This window comes from Ylistrum balloti, unplaced genomic scaffold (genome assembly GCF_031769215.1).
Source record: "Ylistrum balloti isolate Yb309-2 unplaced genomic scaffold, AGI_CSIRO_Ybal_v1 Utg369560, whole genome shotgun sequence".
Lineage (NCBI taxonomy): Eukaryota > Metazoa > Mollusca > Bivalvia > Pectinida > Pectinidae > Ylistrum > Ylistrum balloti.
The window spans coordinates 637,551-664,682 of record NW_026781861.1 but is presented as its reverse complement, the minus strand read 5'-3'; the positions used below and the strand labels follow the sequence as shown (position 1 = coordinate 664,682).

The following is a 27,132-nucleotide window of genomic DNA, read 5'->3' as shown; positions in this document are numbered from 1 at the left end:
ACGTGGTGACGAAGGAATTTGAGCAGAATATCAAACTATTGAACTGCAAACCCTGATAAGCCTTTTGCGATTTAAAGAAATAGTCTGCACGTGATAATATCAGTTTCACTCACAGCAATAAAGATTTTTTGTCAAGATTTTTCATAATATAACGGCAAAGTCATTATGTGATAATTCTTATATTTTTATTAAAGAAAATTTTCTCATTCACAGTAGTATATATATCCTGACTTGACGGAAATTATTCTTTCCCTTTTAAAAAAATACGGATTGTAAGTTAATAAAAACAGGGATATGACAGATATTTTTTAAACGTGTCCCCAAATTTAGTATCCTCAAGCTGAGATCCCACAACATTTAACTTTGATTACTTTTATCAGGCAATCGCTGGGAATCACAATGCATTGAACGAAACGACCACTTGGAACACAACAAACAACAGGTAGTTCTGATGATTTATACAAAACATCTAAATACCCTAACACGCTTAACAAGGCCAAGCAGTGTATATATGTTTGCCCTGGAACAGTAAATTATTCTCTTTATACACGGAGTCGTCAGCAGAGCAGTGCTCCGAAATAGTCCTAAGTCTTTGGTCTATCGTTCATCAGGATTTTCTTAAAAAAAATAAAACTAGATTTGTAGGAGCAAAACGACCCCCATCGGCAGCCTTGTAGAAGTTTGTAAGTGGTTTTGAAATTGTGAAAAAGTTAACACATGACTCAGGAAATATTTGTTTTCTAATTTGATTGACAAGGTTCTCTGAGTTGTGATCGTGCAGGTTTTGTGAAATTCTTTAATTAAAGTTAATAAAAATTATAACCGTAACATACTGGAAAATAAAAATGGGAAATGACAAAAATATCTATGATAAAGTGACCACAACCACATGAGAACACTCATATACGTGTGACCATTGTAGAGTACTGACCGGAAATGACAGTATGACGAGAATTTAGGCGAATTATATTGCAACATGCCCCTATCATGAAATAGCAACGGCGGGAAAGGGGGAGATAAATTAACATAAATAGCATTACATTCTTTGTAATTATACATATATTTAAAATAAATTGAAAATAAAGGGGGAAATCGACGCAACGATAGAATAGCGAGAACAAGAAAGGTTCGGGAAATATTGCAATAATACAGGTAATTTCAGAAGGGGGTATGTTTATTCTGATTAATCAACCTACCATATATGGTCAATTCAAATAAGTTAATGTCTTGTTCTCAAATGAGATCTATGTTAACAATATTTAAACCGCAAAACCTATTTGCGAATTTTATTTCGGACACATTATACCACACAATATTAGCAGTAGAGTTTGTGTTTTAAAAAATTGTCAAAACATAATTAATATGTTTCTTTCTTAATATTGTTATTGCAAAATGTACCGATATATTTACTGTACAATATTTGATCTATACAGAAATATCTCCTTATGAATTTGTTTTAAGTCGGGTCAAATATATTTTTCTGGTTCTCTTCTGAATTCCATACGCCGGTCTCCAATCAGAAATATTACAATATTAGCAGCATGGAATAGATGCATGTGGTATTTGAATAATCTGTTAAGTTCTGTCGTATCTTATACTAGATTTGTGAAGGAAGGCAATAAGGTCTTGTATGGCAATCCAAATTCCTATATCATCTTAAGTTCTCACAACCTCTGAAATCCAGAGTCCCACTGTCTCTATGGCGAAACTATCAACATTGGAACGCATGTTATCAATGGCCTGTTATACAACATAGGTAGGTAGCATACATCGATACAGAGCACCAATATAAAATGTCTAAGTATTTTTCGTGGCCAAATCTTGTATCATTTTATGGGCGAGCATATATTTCCAAGTAAGGTCGTAGCTACAGGCAATAAGAAGCTGATTTCAATGACAATTATTTTGTGTGGTCACCCGACATATTTAAAGAACCGCAGGACTAATAATGGACAGGATACAGATTATATCATGAAACTTTGATCAAGACAGAAAAAAACAGAATATACAAAACATATAGAATGCTTCTCCAGTTCAACTATGAGTGTGAGACAATATGTTACGGAAAAGTTAATATACTGTTCACGTAGATGGCACTCATGAATTATATATAAATACAAAAACGGCGTGTTGTTGCAAAATGTTGAAAGCTAACATTGTACCACGGAAGAAACGTTTTTTTAATTTCTCATTTAACCACCAAAAAATGCTTCTGTGTGAACTTCTGGGATCGGCGTCGACGGCGGCGTTCGTGTCGGGGCGTTCGCGTTAATTTCTAGAACTATTGAGCGGCTACTGTTTTTTTTTTTTTTTTTTCTTTTTCATAACTGCCGAGAGGAACGTAACCTTATATTTCGTCGCGACGTCGGCGTCGGCGTCTGCGCGTTTAGGTGCCCATATTAGTCTATCGTGTTACGTTTAGAATACAGTAAAAATCAATATAAGTATCTAATTTAACGATTTTATTAAAAACATGAAAAGAGTGAGAGAAAAAAAAAACAAACAATTGATAAATAGATAAAATCAAAAACAAAAACTTTCGAAAATGACATTTACCTGGAAACTTCCCTGTATTTATTCTCAAATTTTAAGAAAAAAAAAGCGCAAACGTGTTTGTATCACTTGCATATATGTAGTGTTTATAGTTTAAAGGTTTCATATGTTTTTTATCGGACTCATTAAGCGTGTATTGATCATCGCAATATTGGGACCAACTATTGATTTTAAACTCAGTTTTACAGATTTCAAATCTCTTAAATGACGACTTTTGATATCAAAGTGGCAGGATATTTAGAGCATTTACATAAAAAAATAAACCACATTTTATCTCGCATCTGGAACTGTCATTGTCCAAATTGAGCAAGACAAACGTTGCTCGCCAACTTTTGAAAAGAATGATATAGGCAAGACTTGTGGTATTCCTGTAAATGTGCTATACGTGTATTTACAACTAAATATATTTATTTAACTATGCGATATTTTGATTTGAAAAACCCGCCACTTGCGTCTTTCGCAACACCTGACAAAATGAAGTTCAAAGTCACTTGCAATGTGTTGAAGGCAGCATATCATTTTTTGTAACAATTGAGCTGATTCACATCAAAAGCAAGTTTTGGGGTTAAAATATCTTCGTGTGTTTTTTCCTGCTAAAAGAAGTCAGTGACACTGACAGAACGGTTTTTACAGCTGTTTACATTGCAAGTTGACATGTACATATATTGAAGCTCGCAAACACCGTAATGTTATCTAAATGTACTTATGTATATGATTATCCACAGCGGGAAGACGGGCCAGATAGGAATAAGTATAAGTATACATCAATGGAGTATGATTGTACATGTACATTTTTACCTTGGTTAGAACTGGACGTGCTCGTTATATATCATGGTAATATATCAAATGATAAAAATAGCTGTTTTTGTACGTATTCATTTGCATATTGATTCCGTGATCGCACTCCATGGTATAGAAATCTCCGCAACTTAGCTCTTTCTTAATGCTTTAGACAATAAAGAAAGACGGTTTCGTGTCAATTAACATACATTATAGTGTAAAGTCATACAATTTTGGAGCTCAAATTCCATGGTTAGATAAAAACATACATTTCTTCTGGTATTTGATTTTTTTAATCACACGCAGAAAATCTACTTGTGGGAAGAGTATTTTAACATCTGTATTAAAAACTATTTACCATTTAACCGACAAAAGAATTCGCAAAAAAAATATCCATAGATATAGTGAAAATGCCACACAAAAATGAACGGTTTCACTTTAAATTAAATAATAACAATAACTAGTGGCTAACTGAGGGAAAGTCATCGTTTGATAAGAAAAATTTAACTAGAGTAGTATTGAGGACGAAAGGAAGCGGTGTATTTAAAGTTATACATGTTGTGTTAGATCACGATATAATTCGCGGAGAATGGAAAAAAAAGATGATTCTGAAATGAATGGTACTCACATCATAAATCCCAGACACTCTGACTTCTGGTTGAACAGGAAATCGCAAACTTCCGGTTAAACTGAAATCTTGACGAAAACCGACTCCTCGTCGTTTCGGTCGTGGCGAACTTTCTGCCAAGGGATATTTATCGTCATTTGTCCAGTTTGTCGATGACTCCATCGTTTCTTCGTCACGTGAGCCCATCATGAACTGGGACTGGACATCGGGTGCTGAAGATACGTTTATTTCCTCTTCTGGTGCTGCGTCACTGAGCTCAGTTTGATCCAACGGAGACGGCTCCGTTACAAAAGTGTCCAGGTGTTCAAAAGGTGGTGTGGGAAGAGGTGACACACGTGGTGGTCGAGCCGACGGCGGCGGTGGTGGCAAAGGAGGTTGGGAAGGTGGTTGTTCCGTCGGTGGGGGTGGTGGTTCTGGCGGTGAATGAACACGTCGGGGAATTGGTGGTTTCGACGACGATGAAGAATATTTTGGCTGCGGTTGGTCTATTTGCTGATAATCAGACACGATTGTTGTATCCTCGGGTGAATTCAGTATATCGAGATAATGCGTCCCGATATTATTGTCTGTGGTTTCCACTTTCACCGGCAATGAAGGCTTCTCAGTTGTAAATTTTATGTTCGCCTTTTTAGAATCGAACACTAGTGAAGTCTGTTTGTTCCTGCTCATGTTGGTTGTTGGCAGGCAAATGCATATTTATGGTTGCAGAGAAACACTAGTATGTGCACTGTGTCTAAAAAAAGAATCCTAAAAGATATCTTGAAAGCATGCCCAGTCTACACTTTACGCCAAGTGTATTCCTACTCGTTATGACCAATACCAAACGTGAAGGAAGTGAAATACAGCTTAGTACTACAGTTCAATTAAATCGATAAGATTCGGTAGGGATAGGAAACGTCCGCTTATCGCCGTTTTATCGTTTAAAGGTGATTGTTTGCACGGCCATAACCTGTCACGTCCCACTTTATTGACAAATACAATTGTAGTATAAAGCGTTACATTGTTAACAGGCAACAACTTCAAGTGCCTGTCACAAGTATTGCTTGTACTGTGTAACATTATATTGCGAACAAGCAACCATCCAGGACATTAACAAGATTAAATAAATTTCATATGTAACAATTTTAGAAAAACAAAATAGCGGTACATATTAATTTTGTTTGAGAATAACAACAATTGGTGTTTTCTCATCTAATCGACTGAACATTCAGATTGTAGTTAAGGTATGTAACAGACTTGAAGTCGAGACAACTGAAGAGAACTAGCACTAGTGTAAAAGATATTACAGCACAAGGTGGGCCTTGTAACATGGATTTTACACAAGTACGTATTTTGAACTATGTATGATATTGCCTGTTTTGTGTTGTCAAGAAAATGTGTTTAAAACAGACTGGCTTTGTTTCATTAACAACGATTGTGTCAAGAAGGTAGTGATTAAAAAATGACAAGTATCAAGATCAAAGCTACAATCTATGCACTCTCGGAGCAGAAAACATAATTGATTTGAAATACGTGTAATTAATATGAACGGCAAACCAATGTTTATATATCACATATTTTACATAATGGCCTCCCATTAACTCGGTGTTTATCTGGATTTTATCCACAGGGGTGTAAGATGCAGTGGGGACTACATGACAATAACATGACGTCATTTTGGCGCCATGCTGATCGACGTCTCGTCAACGCTTGAAGTCACCATGTTATATTTAGCTTGACGCTGATCATTAAGCTGAATTTTGTCTTTAAGCTTTCTCCTCTTATGTAATCATGCAGCAAGCATATATATATATATATATATTAGAAAAAACAAAACAAAAAACCAAAAAATGTGACAATGTTTTAGATAATATCTCAAGTTAACATAGAATACTTGATCATGGGTCAGATTGTATTGTTGTCTCTGTGAATGACATCTGGATACTAGATAAATAATCATGGCATCATATTAACAGACATCATTCTATCTAAATGTCATTCATATTGCATTCATAGTGTCATAACAACAATCAGACCGATGTTCAATGGTTAATTATACGGACATCATTCTATATATCTGTCGCCAATTCTGACCGATGTTTAATGGTTAAATAACAAAGGTCATTCTATATATTTGTCACCCATTCTGACCGATGTTCAATTGTTAAATAACAGACATCATTCTATATATCTGTTACCCATTCTGACCAATGTTCAACGGTTAAAGAACAAACGTCCTTCTATATATTTGTCAACCATTCTGACCGATGTTCAATGGTTAAATAACAAACGTCATTCTATATATCAGTCACCAATTCTGACTGATGTTCAATAATTAAATAACAGACATCATTCTATATATCTGTCACGGACATCATTCTATATATCTGTCACCTATTCTGACCGATGTTCATTAATAAATATATATATATCTGTCACCCATTCTGACCGATGTTCAATGGTTAAATAACAGACGTCATTCTATATATCTGTCACCCATTCTGACCGATGTTCAATAGTTAAATAACAGACATCATTCTATATATCTGTCACCCATTCTGACCGATGTTCAATGGTTAATTAACAGACGTCATTCTATGTATCTGTCACCCATTCTGACCGATGTTCAATGGTTAATTAACAGACTATATATCAGACGTCACCCCCATTCTGACCGATGTTCAATTGTTAATTAACAGACATCATTCTATATATCTGTCACCTATTCTGACCGATGTTCAATAGTTAAAGAACAAACGTCATTCTATATATCTGTCACCCATTCTGACCGATGTTCAATGGTTAATTAACAGACATCATTCTATATATCTGTCACCCATTCTGACCGATGTTCAATTGTTAAATAACAGACATCATTCTATATATCTGTCACCCATTCTGACCGATGTTCAATGGTTAAATAACAGACATCATTCTATATATCTTTCACCCATTCTGACCGATGTTCAATGGTTAATTAACAGACATCATTCTATATATCTGTCACCTATTCTGACCGATGTTCAATAGTTAAATAACAGACATCATTCTATATATCTGTCACCCATTCTGACCGATGTTCAATGGTTAAATAACAAACGTCATTCTATATATCTGTCACCCATTCTGACCGATGTTCAATGGTTAAATAACAGACATCATTCTATATATCTGTCACCCATTCTGACTGATGTTCAATGGTTAATTACCCATTCTGACCGATGTTCAATGGTTAAATTAACAGATGTCATTCTATGTATCTGTCACCCATTCTGACCGATGTTCAATGGTTAATTAACAGATGTCATTCTATATATCTTTCACCCATTCTGACCGATGTTCAATTGTTAAATAACAGATGTCATTCTATATATCTGTCACCCATTCTGACCAATGTTCAATGGTTAAATAACAGACATCATTCTATATATCTTTCACCCATTCTGACCGATGTTCAATGGTTAATTAACAGACATCATTCTATATATCTGTCACCCATTCTGACCAATGTTCAATAGTTAAAGAACAAACGTCATTCTATATATCTGTCACCCATTCTGACCGATGTTCAATAGTTAAATAACAGACATCATTCTATATATCTGTCACCCATTCTGACCGATGTTCAATGGTTAATTAACAGACATCATTCTATATATCTGTCACCCATTCTGACCGATGTTCAATAGTTAAATAACAGACATCATTCTATATATCTGTCACCAATTCTGACCGATGTTCAATGGTTAATTAACAGACATCATTCTATATATCTGTCACCCATTCTGATCGATGTTCAATGGTTAAATTATCAAACGTCATTCTATATATCAGTCACCAATTCTGACCGATGTTCAATGGTTAAATTAACAGACGTCATTCTATATATCTGTCACCCATTCTGACCGATGTTCAATGGTTAAATAACAAACGTCATTCTATATATCTGTCACCCATTCTGACCGATGTTCAATGGTTAAATAACAGACATCATTCTATATATCTGTCACCCATTCTGACCAATGTTCAATAGTTAAAGAACAAACGTCATTCTATATATTTGTCACCCATTCTGACCGATGTTCAATGGTTAAATAACAGACATCATTCTATATTTCTGTCAACCATTCTGACCGATGTTCAATGGTTAAATAACAAACGTCATTCTATATCTCTGACCCATTCTGACCGATGTTTAATGGTTAAATAACAAACGTCATTCTATATATCTGTCACCCATTCTGACCGATGTTCAATGGTTAAATAACAGACGTCATTCTATATATCTGTCACCCATTCTGACCGATGTTCAATGGTTAAATAACAAACGTCATTCTATATATCTGTCACCCATTCTGATCGATGTTCAATGGTTATAGAACAAACGTCATTCTATATATCTGTCACCTACTCTGACCGATGTTCAATAGTTGAATAACAGACATCATTCTATATATCTGTCACCAATTCTGACCGATGTTCAATGGTTATATTAGCAGACGTCATTCTATATATCTGTCACCCATTCTGACCGATGTTCAATTGTTAAATAACAGACATCATTCTATATATCTGTCACCCATTCTGACCGATGTTCAATAGTTAGATAACAGACGTCATTCTATATATCTGTCACCCATTCTGACCGATGTTCAATGGTTAATTAACAGACATCATTCTATATATCTGTCACCCATTCTGACCGATGTTCAATGGTTAAATAACAGACATCATTCTATATATCTTTCACCCATTCTGACCGATGTTCAATGGTTAAATAACAGACATCATTCTATATTTCTGTCAACCATTCTGACCATTTTTCAATGGTTAAATAACAAACGTCATTCTATATATTTGTCACCCATTCTGACCGATGTTCAATGGTTAATTAACAGACATCATTCTATATATCTGTCACCCATTCTGACCGATGTTCAATGGTTAAATAACAAACGTCATTCTATATATCTGTCACCCATTCTGACCGATGTTCAATAGTTAAATAACAGACATCATTCTATATATTTGTCACCCATTCTGACCGATGTTCAATGGTTAAATAACAAACGTCATTCTATATATCTGTCACCCATTCTGACCGATGTTCAATTGTTAAATAACAGACATCATTCTATATATCTGTCACCCATTCTGACCGATGTTCAATGGTTAATTAACAGACGTCATTCTATATATCTGTCACCCATTCTGACCGATGTTCAATGGTTAAATAACAGACACCATTCTATATATTTGTCACTCATTCTGACCGATGTTCAATGGTTAAATAACAAAGGTTATTCTATATATCTGTCACCCATTCTGATCGATGTTCAATGGTTATAGAACAAACGTCATTCTATATATCTGTCAACCATTCTGACCGATGTTCAATGGTTAAAGAACAGACGTCATTCTATATATCTGTCACCCATTCTGACCGATGTTCAATGGTTAATTAACAGACGTCATTCTATGTATCTGTCACCCATTCTGACCGATGTTCAATGGTTAAATAACAGACACCATTCTATATTTCTGTCAACCATTCTGACCGATGTTCAATGGTTAAATAACAGACATCATTCTATATATCTGTCACCAATTCTGACCGATGTTCAATGGTTAAATAACAAACGTCATTCTATATATCTGTCACCCATTCTGACCGATGTTCAATGGTTAAATAACAGACATCATTCTATATATCTGTCACCCATTCTGACCGATGTTCAATGGTTAATATAACAGTTCAATGGTTAAATAACAGTCATTCTATATATCTGTCACCCATTCTGACCGATGTTCAATGGTTAAATAACAGACATCATTCTATATATCTATATATCATTCTATATATCTGTCACCCATTCTGTTCAATGGTTAAATAACAGACATCATGTTCAATGGTTAAAATAACAGACAGTCATTCTATATATTTGTCACCCATTCTGACCGATGTTCAATGGTTAAATAACAGACATCATTCTATATTTCTGTCAACCATTCTGACCAATGTTCAAAAGTTAAAGAACAGACGTCATTCTATATATCTGTCACCCATTCTGACCGATGTTCAATGGTTAAATAACAGATATCATTCTATATTTCTGTCAACCATTCTGACCAATGTTCAAAAGTTAAAGAACAGACGTCATTCTATATATCTGTCACCTATTCTGAACGATGTTCAATGGCTAATTAATAGACATCATTCTATATATCTGTCACCCATTCTGATCGATGTTCAATGGTTAAATTATCAAACGTCATTCTATATATCAGTCACCAATTCTGACCGATGTTCAATGGTTAAATTAGACGTATTCTATATATCTGTCACCCATTCTGACCCATTCTGACCGATGTTCAATGGTTAAATATCAAACGCCATTCTATATATCTGTCACCCATTCTGACCGATGTTCAATGGTTAAATAACAGACACCATTCTATATATCTGTCACCCATTCTGACCGATGTTCAATGGTTAAAGAACAGACGTCATTCTATATATCTGTCACCTATTCTGACCGATGTTCAATTGTTAAATAACAAACGTCATTCTATATATCTGTCACCCATTCTGACCGATGTTCAATGGTTAATTAACAGACGTCATTCTATGTATCTGTCACTCATTCTGACCGATGTTCAATAGTTAAATAACAGACATCATTCTATATATCTGTCACCCATTCTGATCGATGTTCAATGGTTATAGAACAAACGTCATTCTTTATATCTGTCACCATGTTCAATGGTTAAATAATCGTAATAGCTATTCAGAGAGTATATGATATCATATCTGTTAATCTTTATAACCTGCAATTTTTGGAAATCCAATATCGTGACATTTTTTTTTTATTTGTCCACACCAGTTGCTTCATTTATCAAGTTTTTTCAATTCAGAAATATATCGTGCTGATATCATGTGTGTGTCAAGGAACACATTAAAAAAGACATATGATAAGTTTTTGGAAATCCAATATCGTGACATTTTTTTTTTATTTGTCCACACCAGTTGCTTCATTTATCAAGTTTTTTTTAAGAAACAAGGAAGGAACACATTAAAAAAGACATATGATAAGTTTGTGTTCCAAAGTCCCAAGGTCAAAGTCAGACATGTTAATTAATGCAGTGAAATAGCTCGATTGCCTTCTCTGGCGTTTTACCAAACTTTCACGCAAAAGGTAAAATATTGTGTAAATTCTTCTAATCAGTTAGTTTTTAAGGATAATGCTACTTTTGGGAGTGGTGCATTCTTGTAATAATATATTATATGTTAATGCTACGAAGTGCTAAATCTAGCTATTTATTAACACATCATGATACAGGGATATTGTATGTTAGTGCTACGAAGTGCTAAATCTAGCTATTTATTAACACATCGTGATACAGGGGTGTTGTATGTTAGTGCTACGGAGTGCTAAATCTAAGTATTTATTAACACATCATGATACAGGGATATTGTATGTTAATGATACGGAGTGGTAAATCTAACTATTTATTAACACATCATGATACAGGGATATTGTATGTTAGTGCCGAGTGCTAAATCTAGCTATTTATTAACACATTATGATACAGGGATATTGTATGTTAATGATACGAAGTGCTAAATCTAGCTATTTATTAACACATTATGATACAGGGATATTGTATATCAATGCTACGGAGTGCTAAATCTAGCTATTTATTAACACATCACGATACAGGGATATTGTATGTTAGGGCTACGGAGTGCTAAATATATTTATTAACACATAATGATACCTGGATATTGTATGTTAATGCTATGGAGTGGTAAATCTAACTATTTATTAACACATCACGATACAGGGATATTGTATGTTAATGCTACGGAGTGGTAAATCTAACTATTTATTAACACATCATGATACCGGGATATTGTATGTTCTAATATAGCTGAAGTACATGTATCGGACATTAATTTTAACTACGTTTTAATTAAATGAAACCAAAACTCCTAAACCTATGACTTATTGCTGATATATATTTTGATACTTCAACACTGAAATTTCACAACAACGATTCAAATAACGCGCAATAAAACATACGCGTTTATCTCCCTTGTAGGAAGTATTGTGCTTAGAGACGATTTCAGTGTTCATTTCCGGTTGCTCCACGTTGACTGCAAAATTTTGACAGCGGTTACACTTTTACTGTTTAAGATTGAATTAAGGTCCGATTTCGTTAGTGTTAAGGTACCACATAAGTTTTAAATATGTCTACGATGGAAGAGCTGCAGAAAAGGGTACGTGAGCTCGAGGAAGAACTAATGTTGGAAAGAAATCGCCAAAAGTCAGCTGTTCGATCCAAAATAGATCAGATGAGTTCAGAAGTTGTTGATTCTAATCCTTACAGGTAATATTCAAGTATATATTGATATGTTGTGTAGGAATATTTTAACAACGTTCATGCGAACGTGCAGTTTTGCAGTTAAGCCTTTCAGGGTATTTGTATTATATTGGTGCCATGTTGAAACATATGGCAGCTGTGAAGTTCAATATGGATATGCATCTATGTATACTGACACGGGCAAACGATACAAGACATATCATATGATACATATTTGAATCAAATCAAACTATTAGTGTACGTGGGATATTGTTACAGTTTTGTAATTGGTTATTTCGACTTTAAGTTGTGATATTTTCCGAGGAGCTAATTATATAGCTCAGCACCACTATGTCTGAAGTGACGAACTTGTATTTAAAACTGACAAAATCTTTCGCTGATCAGTCGGAAGGCATCTCTCCAACAACTACTTAAAATTTATGTAGAAGTAACACAAAGTCTTTGACACCAAAGTCTACAACGATCACGATCTTGCCAAGGCTCACGAAAATAAGAACTTAACATATGTTTCATGAATTCTTATATAAAATGAAAATTGTAAAAATATGCTGTGTATATAACTAGCTCGAAAATGTTGACTAAATATTATATATGTGTACTTCATGTTTCAGTCGGCTGATGGCCCTTAAGAGGATGGGGATCGTAGATAATTATGAGGTAACAACATTTAGTTTTTTAATCCATATATTTGTCTGTAAGATTCTATCTTTCATTTGATCTTCTGACTTGGTCAATGTTCACAGTACTGTACGGTAAAATCTTTTTAAAGTTGATTGAATTCTGCATCCAGCTTACAATTGTTCATTGCACCATAGCTTACTGGTTTTAATTAGTGTTAATTTCCTGAGTGGTAGAGTGTTCAAGTTCACAAGTATAGTTACTAGTTTGCACTATGTGTAGGCAGGACATTTTTTGATACTTTTTCAGCCTGTTTCCACAAGTTTATAACTTACAGAAAGTTTAAAAAGATACCAATTTTATTTTGGTACGACCTTATGAAAGTGATTTTGATGACAAATTGTAATAATTATTCTGATTCTTAAAAAGTGAAGGCTGTGAATTACTGCAACATTACTTCTGTTTGGCTTTCTTGTCCAATTTGTGTTTTTTTTACACATTTATAAAAAGTCTGTTGGGTGGAGATGGATGAAAAAATTGTTGAAGTGAAATTGTGACATATAAATACTTCAGAACTGGTCATGGATGGGTAAAATGGTGAATGTTTGAGAAAGGAATCAAAATACAGTCAAACCTCATTATCATGATTGTAAAGTATCACTGGGACTGACAGAATACTTCAAATTCTACAGGGTATTCAAGTTAAAAGAGTTTGAGATCATGTGGTATGATTGTTTTTTGACTGATTTATTTACTTTTAAAACTTCAGAACATTTTTTTCTCCGAAAAGCAAGTAAATGACATAACATTCTCTATATATAGCATGTTAAATTTCCCAAATTTAATTTTACAATTTAGAAAATTTGTGTCCTTTTTCCTGCCTCTATTAGGTAGATTAAGCACTGTATGTCATTCACTGCTAATTTTTCTTGTCACAGAAAATCAGAGAATACACTGTAGCAGTTGTTGGTGTTGGTGGAGTGGGAAGTGTAACTGCTGAGATGTTAACCAGATGTGGAATTGGAAAGGTACATCAAGGGCATATGTCAGCAATGAAGATGATGTTGGTTTGGAAAAGTTATATTTGTTTTTTATAACATAACATTTCAATTATAAATAAGGTTATATCTGCAAATGTTATACAGACTTCATTGAGGCTTGCCAGAGAGTAAATTATAATCAGTAGGTCCAACCATATTTCATATAAGACAGCCAAACCTAGTCTCACATAACAAAGTTAACAGCCCAGTACTTTAGTTGCCAGTTAAATAAAAAATACCATACTGACACCAGAATGAAAGTGTTTAAAAATATCATACATTTTTCAGTTGTTGCTGTTTGACTATGATAAAGTTGAGCTCGCCAACATGAACCGCCTGTTTTACCAGCCACATCAGTCTGGAATGAGTAAAGTAGAGGCTGCAGAAAAAACTCTGAAGTGAGTGTTTCAGTGACTCTTTATTCAATATAAGTACTATATGGTTTTAAATGGTATAAATGTATACATTTGTAACAGAGGTCATTTTTCATCTCAATGCCTGTGCTAGGAATCGAACCCGGGACCCCTGGCTTACTAGTCTTGACGCTCAACCAATCGAGCTAAAGAGAAGTTCTCTCTAGCCGAGTGGTATATTGCGGCTAGCATTTTACCAGGGTTACATACTCCCCCTCCAGGAAATAACTCGTCCTCAAGTTTCCAGGGGTAACAGCGATGCCGGTGGGGCATGACTAAGTATTATTCCCGGGTCCCTACATGGGCGCCAATGTAACAGAGATCATTTTTCATCTCAATGCCTCTGCTAGGGATCGAACCCGGGACCCCTGACTTACTAGTCTGACGCTCAACCAATCGTGTTAAAGAGAAGTTCTCTCTAGCCGAGTGGTATATTGCAGATAGTATTTTACCAGGGTTACACATTGATATGCATAACACAGCAAGTGATTCAGCAAGCCTAAGGATATTGATCACATAACTACCTTGTTATCAATGCTGTAGCACTCATTACATTTATTGCCATATTACCATATGTGTGATAAAGCCCTAGCAAATAGAACAGAACCAGTAGAAGATTTGAGTATGATATTTTGATGACTTCACGTTCACCTTCATCAGACTATTCACTGACTAATCTTGACACTGTATGATTTAAAATGATACAGGTGTTTCCAAATAAATGTTTTAAATGAATATTTTACTCTGTTAAAAACATTAATATGCTGTATTTGAGATGGTTTGTTGTACATATACTGTACTTTATGACTGTTCCATCTGTCCCACTGAAGGACTCCATGTTTTGATTAGAGATATTCCAGTAAACATCAATCCCACCCTAGGACTCTCGGTTTTGTTAAAGGCTATTTCAGTAAACATCAATCCCACCCCAGGACTCTAGGTTTTGTTTAGGGCTATTTCAGTAAAACATCTGTCCTACCTTAGGACTCCAGGTTTTGTTGAGGGATATTCCAGTAAAACATCTAACCTACCTTAGGACTCCAGGTTTTGTTGAGGGTTATTCCAGTAAAACATCTAACCTACCTTAGGACTCCAGGTTTTGTTGAGGGTTATTCCAGTAAAACATCTAACCTACCTTAGGACTCCAGGTTTTGTTGAGGCTATTCCAGTAAACATCAATCCCACCCCAGGACTCTAGGTTTTGATTAGGGATACCATCCACATCATTATATTGATAACTTGCATGGAAATACAACTGTAATAGGCAGGAAACTGAAATATTGATAGAAGTGTCAATTTAAATGGGAGATTTGAGGCATTATGTACATTATTGAAATAGCTCTCAAAGATTTATGATGAAATATATCAGCTCTGCTAAAAAAAAAAAAAGAAATACATTGTGATTACAGGATGAGATCATTTGCATGCCATATCTACTCTTTCATCATATATTTCTGTAAAACGATATAACTTTGTTGGGCTCAAATTTTGTGGTTTTATGAAAAAAAAGGCATTTTGTTGGCAATTGAATTTCGTGGATAAATCTCGCTATTGAATCAACTAATGCTTAAATTTGTTGTCAGTTTTTATCAATTTATCATTTCATAGAGATATCAATTTATCATTTCATAGAGATATCAATTGATGGATTTAGACTACCCACAAATTCAACAAAAATAACATCACCTCGAGAATCAATGAGCTGACAGTATCTGTTATACTTTTTTACAGGGAAATCAATCCAGATGTTGAGTTTGAAGTGTACAATTACAACATAACCACCATGGAAAATTTTGACCACTTCATGGACAGAATCCGGTATGTAACACACAAAACCAGTGGGATATCTTTGTGATCAGTAATAGAATTGATATAATAGGAGTTATAAATTTTTCTTCTGTATTTTGTGTACTTGTTTATTTGAGAAACAGGTGTGTTCTCTCACCAGCTGGACCATTTTAAAAGCCATGAAAATAAAATTGCATTGTGTGGGCAAACTGGAGATGATCCCAAATACCCTAGTGTTTGATAATATGTTAGTTAGAATTTCATGGTTACAATTTGTCAAAATTTCATGTTTACAATCCGTCAAATTTTCATGTTTACGATTAGTCAAAATTTCATAAAATCTCCAGTTTGAGGACTGTTTTAGATTCCTGTGACATGTTAACAGAGTATGTTTTGTTTGTAGGAATGGCGGTATAAAAGAGAATTCTCCAGTAGATCTTGTACTCAGTTGTGTGGACAACTTCGAGGCTCGCATGGCCATCAATACTGTACGTCTACCATTGTTTGTTCAGCGTCATACTAGCTTTATCTTAGAAAAAAACATCAAACGATCAATACCACAACAAATTAATATTTAGATGGCTATTTTTTAAGATCAACTGCCTGTTGCAAATCTAGGTGAGAACATTGTTATTATAGATGTAAAATTGCTATGGATACTTGGAAAGTGAAATAAAGAGGACTAAAGGAGATTTAAAAACATTTAATGAATATATGTATTACTTATTGAGATTTCAATAAAACCAGACAGTCGACTGATTCCTCTGTTTTCCTAAATTTTGGCTCAAAAAACTATATTTTGAAAGACCTTCTATATTTCCTATATTTTCCTATTTTTTTAAAAATATTCCTTTATTTTTCAGGAAATTTGTCGCCGATAAATGTAGAAATTGCAAATATTTCTTTGACACTGTTTTTGGCTTCTTTATTTTACAAGTTAGAGAATTCTTAAGTCATTAACAGCATCACTAGTCACCAGAAAATGATTCAGTGCATCTCTTTCTCACCTGTATGGGCACCTTACAAGGCAGTACAACAGGATATTGGCCTTTTAGGTGCCCATTCAGATGATGATGGTGATGAGCTATGCAGCAGCTCTCTGCCTGGATTGTGATGCTGTTGAAGAGAATGGTTACTTTAAGGTAGTTTTTAATCTTTGACTTGGTTGACAGCCTGTAAAACGTATACAAAGATGAAATGATAAAGATCACAAAGGCACACCCCAAGTCTGCACTGTATACTATTCAACATATTTTTCAGTGGCTTGAAAATTTTGTGAAAAAAAAAAAAAAAAAAAGATAAATAAAAATAATCTCCCATATCTCCCATAGAAATCAAATGTTAAAGAGATTGCCATTATGCTACTCAAATTAAAGTAGCTTGGCTTTTTTTCATTTATTGGTTTAACCAGATGGGCCAGGGATATTTATGAAAAAAAGAAACTGGCCTACTGATATGATTTTTGTTGCTGATGAACCTTGACAAAGTCTTTTGTGATCTGTGTTCATAATTGCATGTTCATCATGATTTCTTTTACTTCTAAAGAGCTGAATGATGACTTTGTCTGCATAAATAAACAGTTTGGTTTGTGTTGCTAAACATCCTTAGACTAGTAACAGTTCAGGTTATTGAAGGACGGCTTACTGGTATATGTGATATGATTGCATGTGTTGATATATATGTGTGTAAGACTCCGTGTGATAGTGCAGAACTAATGTCAATTATTTAGTGTAACCACACAGAAAACAATACTGAAGGCCAGCAGCAGGGCATCTCGACTGGTTGCAATGCACTGACAAGGGTTAGCCAGTTGTTACTCTACTATATATGTTAAGCAGGAAGTAGTAACTACTATTTTTGAAGACTCTGGTGTGTCTCGGTCAGGGGACATAACCCAAAGCTTTCCTCACAAGTAAAGGTCAAAAAGGAGGCAGTGCCAAGGGAAACATAAGGAAACAGAAACTTTATGAGAAGAGAAAGTGTCAAGATCCCAAGTTTAGTCACCTTTTATGATCATGTAGTGGGGACAGCAGGTACAAATATATGACCCTGCAGGGCAGATAAATAAACCAGCACCTGGTCTGGATTAGTTACTTCAGTCTCACCAATCACAGATACCCTGATATTAATCTAATTTTTTGTGCTGTTCTTTCTCTTTTTATTTCCACCTTCAGTAATCTAAATATCATGTCACTTATTTAATTACTTCATAACATGTACTGTTCTTTAAGGCTTGTAATGAGATCGGACAGCCATGGATCGAGTCTGGAGTCAGTGAGAATGCAGTGTCCGGACACATACAGTTCATCAAACCTGGGGAAACATCATGCTTTGCTGTAGGTGCTTTTGTGTTCCCTGCCAGAAAATGGCTGAATTTTTCTAGCTTTAATCGTACTCTCAAGAACATATTTCATTAATATTTGTACTGAAAAAAAATCTGTAATGGAAAAATATGGTGATCTGAAAGTGAATTGGATGGAATGAAAAGATTTCTCCCTGTTCCTAAATTTCAAATATACATTATGTATGCTGATAATGCAATTTTCTTGTTAATGAATCTAGAAAAAAAAACATATTTTTTTACTTTTTCCTTATGTTATTTATTGCTGTTGTTTTGTAAATATACAATAGTGTGCCCCTCCCTTGGTTGTGGCTACAAAGACAGATGAACGAACACTGAAGAGAGAAGGCGTGTGTGCCGCCAGTCTCCCTACTACTATGGCAGTTGTGGCAGGATTCTTAGTCCAAAACACACTGAAGTAAGGAATTACATAATATACAGGCGATACATCTACCATTTTATTTGACTTCAAAGGAAATATACTGTAACCAGGACACAAATAGCCATTCCTACATATACCATTCTTTTATTACCGATGTTCTTAAATGTAGCAGTCTTTTGTTACATTATTAAGTATAGATCAAACAGTGATTGTGTTTTTAACATGAACAGTACTGTAATTCCAGGTGTTTTTAACATGAACAGTGCTAAAATTACAGGTGTTTTTAACTTGAACAGTAATGTAATTACAGGTGTTTTTACATGAACAGTGCTGTAATTTCAGGTGTTTTTAACATGAACAGTGCTGTAATTATAGGTGTTTTTAACATGAACAGTTCTGTAATTACAGGTGTTTTTAACATGAACAGTGCTGTAATTACAGGTGTTTTTAACATGAACAGTGCTGTACTTACAGGTGTTTTTAACATGAACAGTGCTGTAATTACAGGTGTTTTTAACATGAACAGTGCTGTAATTACAGGTGTTTTTAACATGAACAGTGCTGTACTTACAGGTGTTTTTAACATGAACAGTGCTGTAATTACAGGTGTTTTTAACATGAACAGTAATGTAATTACAGGTGTTTTTAACATGAACAGTGCTGTAATTACAGGTGTTTTTAACATGAACAGTACTGTAATTCCAGCTGTTTTTAATATGAACAGTGCTGTAATTACAGGTGTTTTTAACATGAACAGTGCTGTACTTACAGGTGTTTTTAACATGAACAGTGCTGTAATTACAGGTGTTTTTAACATGAACAGTGCTGTACTTACAGGTGTTTTTAACATGAACAGTGCTGTAATTACAGGTGTTTTTAACATGAAAAGTGCTGTAATTACAGGTGTTTTTAACATGAACAGTAATGTAATTTCAGGTGTTTTTAACATGAACAGTGCTGTGATTTCAGGTGTATTTAACATGAACAGTGCTGTAATTACAGGTGTTTTTAACATGAATAGTACTGTAATTACAGGTATTTTTAACCAATATAATACAGTTATTACAGGTACTTTTAATATGTGCCACACTCTCGTTAAAGGAATCTTTAACTGTACAATACAATATCTGGATTAATTGCAGGTGTTTACTTAAATTTGGTGAGGTTTCCTACTACCTTGGTTACAATGCTCTTCAGGATTTCTTCCCAAATTATGCCATGAAGCCAAACCCTCAGTGTGACGACCGCTTTTGCTGCCAACAACAAATCAAGTTCAAGGTTAAATAAGTTACTTCAAGCATTTTGTTTTACTACTGGAAACTGATGTAATTCTGTATAGGTAAACACAGAAAATTTACAAAAGTGAATTTTTTTTATTTTGAAAATTAGAAAAAAAAAAACAAATTAAATTTAGTACAGAAAGTTAACATTGGTCATGAATAAGCTGATTTACTGTAATAGTAAAAGTTTCATTAAGTATACATATATAAGTATATATTGTGTTACTGATGTCTGATCCTTCACCATCTGTGGCATCTCTCCACATCTCATTCAGAATTAGTGTCAGATATTGAACCTCTCAAAAGGTTTGATTCATGCTTGCCCCATAATATCATAGCATCAAATGATACCCCTTAAAGGTCATAGGTCAATGTCTACTTCAAACAATTTATAATCCATGTCAAACAAAAATTTCTAGTTTTTTATATAAAAATGGAAATAATGTTAACTTTATGGAGCTGTTGAGGGACAAGACATTGTTTCAATTCTATATCTTGTTGTTGTAGATCTTTTTACACTTAATATTTATGTAATGCTCGTCTGTTTGATATACCTGACAGGAAAGAGAAGCATTAAAGCCAAAGACAGAAGTTGTAGAAGAGAAAGAGGAGGAGATTGTACATGAAGAAAACCCATTCCGTAAGTACAGCTACGTTTAATACCCCTGTCTTCTAATATCAAAATGAACATAACATTCTCTATAGCAAAACATAACAGGGAAGTGAAAGATGTGGTAGCATTTAAAATAATAAAGATACAATGTATTCCTCGGCTAGGGGATAAGAGAGTACAGATCTTGAGTTAAAGGCCTAGACAGGGTATTGAAATTTGTCTCTGTTTGTTGGTTTTATACAATATTCAAACCTTGAAATCAACTTACAAAGTATACAACATTATATCTAATGACATATGTTGATATCTGATATCTCATATTAGGTAATTACAAATGTACTTAGTGGTGATATTACTTATTCCTATCTTATATGATATTTATTTTGTAATTTGAATATGAAATATTTTATAAATTGATTTCTAACAAGTTTTAAAAAGAGGATATGCATGAATGGTTCTTAGAAATATCAACAGCTCATTTATTGTAATCTACTGCCTCTTTAGAAATTGAAGTTGTGTCAGAAACGACAGAGGAAGAATCACAAGCTGCAGAAGGTGCAACTCCTGAACTAACTGAGGGCCTCCGACTAGCTTATACTACACCAGATCAAAATACTACACAGGTAACTTATATATCATATATAGGTAAACTGGGTCATCTCACACAGGTAAACTGGGTCACCTCACACAGATAAACAAGGGACTCTAAATACTACATAGGTAACTAATATATCATATATAGGTAAACTGGGTCATCTCACACAGGTAAACTGGGTCACCTCACATAGATAAACAAGGGACTCTAAATACTACATAGGTAATTTATATATCATATATAGGTAAACTGGGTCATCTCACCCAGGTAAACTGGGTCACCGCACACAGATAAACAAGGGACTCTAAATACTACATAGGTAACTTATATATCATATAGGTAAACTGGGTCATCTCACACAGGTAAACTGGGTCACCTCACACAGATAAACAAGGGCCTCCGACTAGCTTATACTACACCAGATCAAAATACTACACAGGTAACTTATATATCATATATAGGTAAACTGGGTCATCTCACACAGGTAAACTGGGTCACCTCACACAGATAAACATGGGACTCTAAATACTACATAGGTAACTTATATATCATATATAGGTAAACTGGGTCACCTCACACAGGTAAACTGGGTCACCTCACACAGGTAAACTGTGTTACCTTACACAGGTAAACTGGGTCACCTTACACAGGTAAACTGGGTCACCTCACACAGGTAAACTGTGTCACCTTACACAGGTAAACTGGGTCACCTCACACAGGTAAACTGGGTCACCTCACTCAGGTAAACTGGATCACCTCACACAGGTAAACAAGGGACTCTGACTAACCTAGACCACACCAAATCAAAATACTATGCAGGTAACTTATATATCATATATAGGTATGTGGGTCACACAGGTAAACTGGGTCACCTCACACAGATAAACTGGGTCACCTCACACCGGTAAACTGGGTCACCTCACACAGCTAAACTGGGTCACCTAACACAGGTAAACAAGGGACTCTGACTTGCCTATAAAACACCAGATCAAAATACTACACAGGTAACTTATATATATAGGTAAACTGGGTCACCTCACACAGGTAAACTGGGTCACCTCACACAGGTAAACAAGGGACTCTAAATATTTCATAGGTAACTTATATATATAATATACAGGTAAACTGGGTCACCTCACACAGGTAAACTGGGTCACCCCACACAGATAAACAAGGGACTCTAAATACTACATAGGTAACTTATATATCACATATAGGTAAACTGGGTCACCTCTCACAGGTAAACTGGGTCACCTCACACAGATAAACTGGGTCACCTCACACAGGTAAACAAGGGACTCTAAATACTTCATAGGTAACTTATATATATATATATATATAATATACAGGTAAACTGGGTTACCTCACACAGGTAAACTGGGTCACCTCATACAGATAAACAAGGGACTCTAAATACTACATAGGTAACTTATATATCATATATAGGTAAACTGAGTCATACCAAACAGGTAAACAATGGATTCTGAATAGTCTATTCTATACCAGATCAAAATACTACACAGATGACTTATATGTAATATATATTATATTGTTGCTGAGAGTTCAGATAAGCAATAGCTCAAGGAAGATGTATTTGTCATTTTATTTTGTTAGTGTGTTGATAATGTCCTGGTGTTTTACAGGATGATGCTGATTCCATAGAAAACACAGAGAAGAGTATCGAGGAACTAATGAAAGAGATGAAAGGCTTATGATACAATGTGTAGGATCTGGAACAACATGTGAATACCAAATCTGATATTTAGGTATTTCAAGACCACCGAAACTGTGTTCTTACCAGAACATGCCCAGCCGCCATGATTCACTTACATCTGTGGGTATTGTGCTTCCCAGCTTTTACATACAACATGTATGTGTTGTAATGATTAATAGCGTTTAATTTAAGCTGCAATTTCTTGTTGCTTGTCAATTGTGGGTGACAGTATAACAGTGTATTTTCTAATGAAGCACTATAGAATCTTTGTGGCATTTTTAGAAATTTGAAACTTTTTTTTGCAAGTGATAAAATAAAGTACAGCTTTCCAGGATGCTTGCACTTGGCAAGAAATAAGAAATTTGTCAAGGGATGAAAAAATGCTGAGGGGATGTCAAAAAATCAAAATAAAACAAAAACAAAAAGGAATAATAAACACCAAAAAAGACAACAACTTATTTAATTTCTTTAATTTATTTAACTTAACTGATTCAGACTTAATTATTGATGACTTAAATTATCAGATTGTTGATATTAATAATGAATTTCTGAAGATAATTTTTCTGCTTCCAAATGTTATTGCAACCTAACTTTTTTTCTCTCTGGTTTCTTGCATATTTGTTATATTTTTTTTGTTTTTAATCAAACAGAGTTATAATATACATAGGCAATATGTGCTGTATTCTATCAGCCTGCACTGCTGAATTTTGGTAGAACCTCAAAAAAAAAAAAAAAAAACATCATTGAAATTATGCCTTTGATTGCATGTACGTTTTTTTCTAAATGAGACATAATTATAGTAGATCTGAACGATGGGCAATACCTAAGTATCCCTCTGTCAGAAATTTTAAATTCTGGCAGAGTTCATTCATATTTTCCCTCATAACATCACATAGCTGTTAAGTATTGTGTTATGACATTCATTTCATTGTCTTCCTTTTTTGTTAAAGACCTTTTCATTATCTCTATGAGAATGATAACAGGGTACTAGTCAGTTTGTGAGAAAGGTTAAGTTACTGTCACAGAGTTTAAGTGGATGATAGATCTCATAATCACTTATAGCACGAAAAATTGTCCATTCTTGTTGATAAATTAGTATGCTTGACTTTATAACTTGTTCAAAGTATAAATGCCTTAAATCAGCCTTGTGTAATCATGCTTTCATTAATTCCTGTTGGAGTTATCTTCCTCGCATCAAAGACTTCACAGGACTGGAGAGGTCTTTTAAGTGTCAATTCGGACAAAGATATCATTTTATTTATATAGTTCAAATAGTGTTGACACCAATTATGTTAGATATGCATGATCACTTCTGTTGATGCATTGCAGAGAATTTTACTGTTATCAACATGGTTAGGTTCAGTGAAGCGGAAAAAAATACAATATTCTTAAATATGTAAATTGATAGCGTATGTATGTTGAGGGGTTATTGGTGCAATGTAGATTTCTTTTATAATTTAAAAAAAAAAGTTTGGAATAATCAAATTGCACATGAATTATAACATTGGAAATGCACAGACTTCTTAATGTTTTTATATGGTGTTGAGGTCTCAATACATTCCTTGAATTTTGTAACTGACTTCTTTAATACGTCATTTGAAAAAAAATGGTTATACTGTATTTCTACAGTGCCATCTGCTGCAGGCTTGTTTGGTTATTTAATATACATATGTATTAGCATATAACCTGTTAAAACACATCAGATAGATATTGTCCAAAAAGTGGTGACATGTTCCTTCAAATTTTATCTCGATGTATGTAATACACTGAATTATTCTCATCATTCTTTTGCACAAATTAAACTTTTTCTTCTTAATTTCAATCGTGAAAAAAGTATGGAAGAACTATTTATTAATTTTTGAATATTATTTGTTAATTTATACAGGTTAAAACACATTTATGATTAGGTGTTACTTGTACCCGTTACCACCATAGTGAATCTACAGACATTAATGTGAAGGGGCGACAACTCTAACAGCCTTCAGTGATATTTTATTGAGTTTATGAATTACGTTGAAATAACTATTTATAGTAAGGTATACTTTAGTCCATGTTTAAAATAATTACATTTAATATGTACAATAAGGAGTAACTGGTATTTACATGTAATTATGTAGATAATTTGGTGATTGTGTTGAATGCATGTATATGAATGGAAACAGGATGATAGTTGTTAAATTATAAATAAACCTCTATGCTGCATTGTGGTGATTTGATATTTGTGTCATATTTGTGTTGGATAGTCTTTTCTGGTGCGGAGGACCAGTGAGATTATATCATACCGAGGGAGTCACTCGTCCCTCTGCGGATCTCTACTAGTCATGAATGACTCGGCGGATTTTGACCAAGTTTGGTCAGAAGCATTCCGTGGGGACAAAGAGCAAATTTTGTATAAATGGTTGGTCTCGGCTCCTTGTGGCAGGAATGTCAGGGTCATATAGGGGAAATACAAAAAATTGTTTAAATTCTACTCCTCCTGTAGGAGTTATTTGATTTTGCCCAAATTTGGTCTGAAGGATTTTTGGGTGAAGGGGAATCAATTTTGTATTAGGTGTCGGTCCCCTGGGACAGGAGAGGCGGTGACCAAAAGGGGAAATAGAGCGAATTCTTGAAAAAAATACACCTGTAGCAATGATTGGAGTTTGCCCAAATTTTGTCCGCATCATTCTTGGGTGTATGGGAATGAGTTCTCTAATCAATGGGTCTCGGCCGCTGAGTGCAGGATTGGCGGGGCTCAGGGCAAATACAGCAAATTCTTTGAAATCCTCCCCTGCTGTAGGAATAATTTAGATTTTGCCCAAATTTGGTCTGAAGCATCCTTGAGTAAATGTTGATCATGAACATCTCCTCCTGTAAAAAACGGTCTTATTTTGTCCCATTTTAGCATGAATCATGAATTGCTTTGCTGACCCCTAAAGAAAGTGAAATTTTTCCAATGGCCAGGTGAACCCTATGAGTGTCTTGCATATTTTTTCTCTGTGAAGAAACGATTAGTTGCAATTTTATTTTGCGTATCATTTCAAGTGAAAGAGGAGTTCATCTTCTTTTATTATTAATTAGTTCCTCAAACATTCGGAAAAATCTATTAGTAACACACCTACTGGAAACCATACAAACGTATGTGTGGTGTGTGTGTTTGTACAGTCAAATCTGTCTTGTTGGCTCGGATGGAAGCTCGTGAGAGGTCATAATGTGGGAGGAAACCGGAGTACCCGGGGAAAACCCACGTGTTCGGGCAGGGGACCCCCACACCTTTTCACTTCCATTGCGGGAATCGAACCCCGGACGGCTAGGTAAAAGGCGAATGCGTTATCACTGCGCCAAGCGGCCACCCCTGTGTCAGTAAATAGATACTCTTGTATAGAGTTTCATCAAATCTCTCTCTCTCTATATATATATACATAAATGAATACAATTCAATAATAAGCTTTGTTATGTTTAACTCTGTTTTAAGAACATGAAATTACAGGTGGAACATAACCGATATCAATATTTAATCAAATGTATCAAATATGAAGCAGAAGACGCATATCCCTCTGTAACACTTGGGCTTGTTCTCCTTGTGTTTTTCAGGCGTCACCGTGTAAATATTTCTTTAGCTCCTATTTTACTTCGGGTTGATCGAAACGAGATTATGTTAGCATGTCCTTTTTCATGTTTTGGTTTTTATATGCATGAGATAAATAAAACTTCGAAGCCTTCGTTCGTCCATTTTCTTCCCAGTTGAACGTAGTAAAGACATGAACCAGAATCACTAGCTTCAGAAGTCTTGCCACTAGAAGTCAGATAAGCTATGGTATCTTCCTACAGTATCTCTAAAACTAAATATACATTAAGATAAATTCGAACAAAGTACACCAGACTGAAAAAGAAATTATCGTATGACTGATTGTGTTGCATTCCTGCTAAGATATACTTGTTATGTATTGCCCAAACGTAATATAAGCTCCGTCTTCGGTAAATATCGATATTCTCGGGTTGATAAATCTTTGCACTGACCTATTTATCAGTAATTGTATCATG

The 27,132-nt window shown here is 34.6% G+C and overlaps 2 protein-coding genes across 2 annotated transcripts in view; one reads left to right on the top strand and one right to left on the bottom strand.

Annotated features, from left to right (window-relative positions):
• Positions 1-4,630, bottom strand: part of LOC132543551 (chitin synthase chs-2-like) — a 36,616-nt gene extending 31,986 nt beyond the window's left edge. The window contains exon 1 of the mRNA XM_060207102.1: positions 3,962-4,630. Within this exon, the coding sequence (XP_060063085.1) occupies positions 3,962-4,630 (669 nt within the window). The remainder of the gene's footprint in view (positions 1-3,961) is intronic.
• A 7,483-nt stretch (positions 4,631-12,113) lies between these two features.
• Positions 12,114-25,544, top strand: LOC132543863 (ubiquitin-like modifier-activating enzyme 5). Its single transcript, XM_060207424.1, has 12 exons — positions 12,114-12,331; positions 12,937-12,982; positions 13,882-13,971; positions 14,272-14,381; positions 16,128-16,214; positions 16,588-16,672; positions 18,416-18,520; positions 18,816-18,943; positions 20,050-20,185; positions 20,749-20,827; positions 21,305-21,423; positions 23,039-25,544. Exons 1-12 carry the CDS (start codon positions 12,192-12,194, stop codon positions 23,108-23,110), a joined length of 1,197 nt encoding a protein of 398 aa, XP_060063407.1. The 5' UTR covers positions 12,114-12,191; the 3' UTR covers positions 23,111-25,544.
• The last annotated feature ends 1,588 nt before the right edge of the window (positions 25,545-27,132 follow it).